The sequence below is a fragment of the Nicotiana sylvestris genome, chromosome 11 (genome assembly GCF_000393655.2).
Source record: "Nicotiana sylvestris chromosome 11, ASM39365v2, whole genome shotgun sequence".
In the NCBI taxonomy this organism is placed as follows: Eukaryota; Viridiplantae; Streptophyta; class Magnoliopsida; order Solanales; family Solanaceae; genus Nicotiana; species Nicotiana sylvestris.
The window spans coordinates 23,057,758-23,063,379 of NC_091067.1; the positions used below are offsets into that span (position 1 = coordinate 23,057,758).

The 5,622-nt window shown below is 36.2% G+C and overlaps 1 protein-coding gene across 1 annotated transcript; it reads left to right on the forward strand.

Moving 5' to 3' along the window:
• Positions 1 to 1,352: 1,352 nt before the first annotated feature.
• LOC104248800 (putative clathrin assembly protein At2g25430) lies at positions 1,353 to 4,520 on the forward strand. The gene is made up of 2 exons (XM_009805123.2): positions 1,353 to 1,567; positions 2,393 to 4,520. Exon 2 carries the CDS (start codon positions 2,443 to 2,445, stop codon positions 4,285 to 4,287), a length of 1,845 nt encoding a protein of 614 aa, XP_009803425.1. The 5' UTR covers positions 1,353 to 1,567; positions 2,393 to 2,442; the 3' UTR covers positions 4,288 to 4,520.
• The last annotated feature ends 1,102 nt before the right edge of the window (positions 4,521 to 5,622 follow it).

A 5,622-nucleotide genomic window follows, 5' to 3' on the forward strand; every position in this document is an offset into this window, starting at 1 on the left:
TACAAACATATTCAACAGCCAAAGCAATTTAAAAATAAAAGGTCAATATTCTGATTGAGATAAGTTTATAAAAGATAAAAAGAAATTCTATGACATACCAAATCACCAGTGTGATTTGATTAACTTGAAAAGGTATAGTATCCAATTATAAAGCAAAAAGTAAATGAAAAAAGAACTGTTAAAAAAATTATTTTTAATTGCACGGAAGATTCTTAGTCGCCATAATATTCCATACAACAAACTAGAACATGTTAATGAAACAAACACTAAATTCCAGATTTTATAGGGAAACCAGTCCTTTAAGGTTTATTCTCGTCTTTTTCCTCATTCCAAGCAAAGAAAAACACAAACAAAATTAAAAACAATAAAAATACAAAGTTGAATTTTCAAAAAGAAAACTACAACTTTTTTGAAACCTCACAATCCTTTTAATAATAAGCCACAAATTACAAAGGCCTTATCCCCTTTGGCCCTTTTTTTTGAAATTCTTTTTGATGAATTTCCGTACTAATATTCAAGAGGATAGCTTAATGGCTAAGAGATCATTATTTCAGCTCCAATATAATAAATTGTAATCCATATATTTAGGAATTGATGACTATAGGATATTATATATTATCGTGTGTTTTATGTAGTTGGGAGGGGAAAATGTTGTTCTTAATATAAAAGTTAACTTATATTCACCAATAATGTAACAAAAAATTTATATTACTAATTATACTTTCTTATAAATATACAGATAATTACCTTTTTATGTGTGTGTTTGGGCAGATATCATCTTCCTTCGCAATTATCCAAACTCTTAACTTCATACTACTAATTTAATCTAAATATTTACGTAATATTTTAAAAATAACCTATTTTTTGAAAAATTACTTTTCTTGTACCCAACACACACATTAAATAAAGGCAGTCTGGTGTACAAAGCTTCCTGCATTCACGCATGGTCCACAAAAGGACATCTCATGAGATGTGATAGATGTAGGCAATCTACCTTAATGCAAGCATCAACGACTGATTTCATTTCGCTGCTCGAACCCGTGAACTATAGGTCACACAAAGACAACTTTACCATTGCGCCAAGGCTCCTCTTCTCAATATATATATATATATATAGACTCTCAATTTCTTTTAGGCACTCCCAAGTTTTCCTTTATTTTAGTCTCGATCACCTTCAATATAGAAATATAGGGTTGCAAGAAAAGGTCGCACCAAAACATTTGAAAAATGAATTTAAATGAAAAAGAAGGAGGAAAACGTAAAAACACCCACAAAACGCACCAATGTATACATACAAAGAATACGCTAACTACAAGTCTACAGAATAGAGTCGACTCTCTCAGTTTAAAGCCATTACTACTACTACTACGACTACTCTTTCCTTTCTCTCTACGCGTTTTCTTTCTCTTCTTCCCCTCTTTTGTATCTTTTCTCACTTTTCCCTTTATATCTATTTACTATGTATTTTCAGTACACTTTTTGTTCGACTGGCTATATATAGGATTTTCCGCCGATCACTTCAATTTTCAGCTTCGATCAAATCAAATTCGGTGAAATTCTTAAAAGGGTATGAATTTTTTGCCCCTATCTCTCACTTTTCAATGTAATTTCATATGGGTATTGATTGGTTTTAGTTTTACGATTGAGTTTAAGCCTTTTTTTGATCGTTGTATAGTAATAGTCACGTGTATATGTTTGTTGATATTTCACTAAAAGATCTTGAAAATTTCATCATTGCCGGCTTTGACTCTGATCTATTCAAATTGTTAATAACAAACTGACAAAAGGGTTTAAAGTTCTTAATATTACTTATAAAAAAAAAGAGTTCTTATTTTTAGATTATCCATCTTTTTAATTTTTTATATGTTAGATAATTCCTATGTTCTGTTTTATATGACAGTATTACAACATGGGAAATCAAATAACTTTTTCATACACTCGGAATTTTTTTTATAAGTACTCTCTGAATACGGTAACGGAGCCAAAAATTTATACAAAGGGGATTTAAAAAATATTAGAATGTGACACTTTGGATTTGAACGTAAACGAATATTTGAATCCCCTTTGTTTAGAATTTGCCGTTATGTTTAGGGGATTCAACAGTTTATTGTAACTGAAAAATTCATTTTTCCGCTATTTACATAGTGTAATTTTTCAACAAGGGGGGTTCGTTTCTGAATATTTTTAATTGTAGAAGTTGTGATTTGTAGTACTTTTCTGAATTTACTTTAGAAGATTTGACCCTGGAACTCCGAACCTCTTCAACCTTTTTGTGACAGGTGGAGTATATATTTTTCATTCTAGTTGTAATCAATTTGAATAACAGAAAGGCAAAAAATAAAATTGGAATAAAAGAACTTGAATTTTGTTTTTTTATTGGTTTTTGTGAAAGGTGATCAAAGATACCAAGTTACTGGATCAGGACCTGTAATATAATTGGTGATGGCTCCAAGTATTAGGAAGGCAATTGGGGCAGTGAAAGATCAAACTAGTATAAGCCTAGCTAAAGTGGCCGGCAATGTTGCGCCAGACCTCGAAGTATTGGTGGTGAAAGCAACCACTCATGATAATGAGCCAGCAGATGAGAAATATATTAGGGAGATTTTGCACTTGACGTCCCATTCTAGAGGATATGTGAGTGCTTTTGTTTTTGCTGTGTCGAAGAGGTTGAGTAAAACCCACGATTGGGTTGTGGCATTGAAGGCCTTAATGCTTGTGCATAGGCTGTTAACTGATGGAGATCCTGTACTCGGGCAAGAGATCATGTATGCAAGTCGGAGGGGGATGAGGGTCTTGAATATGTCCGATTTTCGTGATGAAGCTCACTCTAACTCATGGGATCATTCTGGATTTGTTAGGACTTACGCCTTTTACTTAGATCAGAAGCTTGAGTTTACCGTCTATGATAGGAAGTTGAATGACGTTGATATCAAAAAGAGGTTTGAAGATGGTTATGGGATGGATAGGGGAGAGAGGTCCTATAGCGAGTTTGATGAGTCCGCTGGAAGGGGAGAGAAAAACGGTGTGACACCGGTCAGAGAAATGAAGCCCGAGCGGGTTTTAGAGAGGTTGAATCAATTGCTTCAGCTTCTTGATAGGTTCTTGGCTTGTAGACCAACCGGGGCAGCAAAAAATAGTAGGATGGTGCTGGTGGCGTTATATTCACTTGTGAAGGAGAGCTTCAAGCTTTATGCTGATATTTGTGAGGTATTACAGTTTTTGTTGGATCGGTTCGCAGAGATGGAGTATGCCGATTGCGTCAAGGCGTTTGATGCTTATGTTAATGCTGCAAAGATGATTGATGAACTTGTGGGGATTTACAATTGGTGCAAGGATGTTGGGATTGCAAGGTCATCCGAGTTCCCGGAGGTGCAAATCATCACTGATAAGCTTTTGGGCACGCTTGAGGGTTTCTTGAGAGAGAGAGCAAATAGGCCAAGGAGCCCCGAGATAAATAGGGCGGAGAGCTCATTAGCAGCTGAAGAGGAGAAACAACCAGATATGAATGAAATTAAAGCTCTTCCACCGCCAGAGAATTACATTTACACCCCTCCTCCTTCTCAACCTGGACCTCAGCAAAGGCCAGATACTCAGCGGGTAGCCGAGGACTTGGTTAATTTGAAGGATGATGGAGTGACAGCTGATGGCGAGGGTAATAAAATGGCGTTAGCTCTGTTTTCTGGGCCGGTAGCCAATGGAAATGACTCGTGGGAAGCATTCCCATCTGATGGTGAGGCCGGACAAGTAACTTCAGCTTGGCAGACACCAGCTGCTGAGATTGGCAAAGCTGATTGGGAGTTGGCATTGGTAGAAACTGCCAGTAATTTGTCAAAGCAAAAGGCTGATTTAGCAGGTGGTTTTGATTCACTTTTATTAAACGGGATGTACGATCAGGGGACTGTGAGGCAGCACGTGAGCAATACTCAGGTAACTGGTGGGAGTGCCAGCAGCGTGGCATTGCCTGGACCAGGCAACAGGTCTAAACCTATGCTCGCGTTGCCTGCCCCTGATGGAACAATCCAACCAGTAGGGAATCAAGATCCATTTGCTGCTTCACTTTCTGTGCCACCTCCTTCATACGTCCAAATGGCGGAATTGGAGAGGAAACAGCAGTTGCTAACGCAGGAACAACAGTTGTGGCAGCAATATGCGAGCAACGGGATGCAAGGCCAGATGGGTTTGTCCAAACTTGCTGGAACTACTTCAGGATACTACGGAACGCCTTTTGGAATGCCACAAAACGCTGGAATGGGACAGCCAGCAGGTTATTACTTTACTCCCCTCTAAATCACCTCCCGGAAAATATATGGTATTTTTACTGCATTGCAGTTTTATTATGCTTTTAAGTCCATACAATATTGTCCTTGTCTTGAAACTTGTTATCAGCTCCTCGGCAATACCTAAGATGTGTATTCTGACATTTTGCCAAAGCGAGTTAAAGAATGGCTTATTGGCAATGAAAACATACATAAGTAATTTTCATTTCCATTTTCTTTTTCAATATAAGCTTTCATTGCTGAGCTTGAGTCCGAATGGACTATGTAAAGCTTAGGATTTTCCTTCTGAAAGAAATAAAATGGATAATGAGCATAAAAATAAATGGAGAACAAGACACCAAGATTCTGTTGTTCCGGATATAATCTCAGCTCTCGTGATTTATTCTTGTTCTGTTTGCACATACAAGCATTTGGCCGTTATATTAAAATTGCACCAACAAGGGTTGGGGTGGAGTGGTAAGTACTCCTTCATTCTCGGGTTCGGGTCTCTGTATATGGAGCCGCCTTTGTTAGGGAGCGCTTTATCTCCCCCCCCCAAAAAAAAAAACCCCAATGTGGGATTTTCCGTCGCGAATTCGGATTTAGTCGGGTTCTAATGTGAGTACCGGACACCGGATGAGAAACCAAAAAAAAAAAAAAATGCTAAGAGTGTTTGGAAAAGAAAATATTGAATTTAAAGTTTCCAATTGCTGATTGCTGAAAATTGAAAAGTTACACCAAATATACAGATTTGAAGATAATTGGAGCGACAATTTTGTAAATAAATATTTCGGATTACAAATATGAAAAACATTTCAGAAACTCGATAACAACCTGATCATTATACAGTCAAACCTCTTTATAACAGCTTCGTTTATTTTAGATATTTTTGGTTGTTACGACTCTAGTTTATCGACTAATAATAAAACTGGCCTATCTTCTAATTCAACTACTTCATTTTAATAATATTAAACCAATTAACTAATTTTAATAGAATTGACCCACAACAGAGGATCTTGCGTTTGCTAGAGACACTATCCTTTTGTTTCAAAATTTCTCATTAACTTAAATTCTTAGAATTAGACTAATATAGTTCTTTGAAGGAAATTTTATTTGCTGCTCCAAACTTACTATTATATTTTTATTTAAATTTCTAAAAGAAATTGCGTACGATGAAAACCCTTTTTCTTTAGTTATCAATGACTTTTCCATCGTTCTACTTTAGACTTACTTTATTTATTCCATATGACATGGGAAATTAGAAAAAATCTACTATATTATATAACGTGCTCTTTATAAATGACTTCACGCATGAAGCGATAACCCTTAGCTTCGATTGCTTCATCGATTTAAGGGATCTTATAAT

Bases quoted from the DNA above. Each gene is read 5' to 3' on its own strand.
- LOC104248800 (XM_009805123.2), top strand. From the start codon at position 2,443: ATGGCTCCAAGTATTAGGAAGGCAATTGGGGCAGTGAAAGATCAAACT.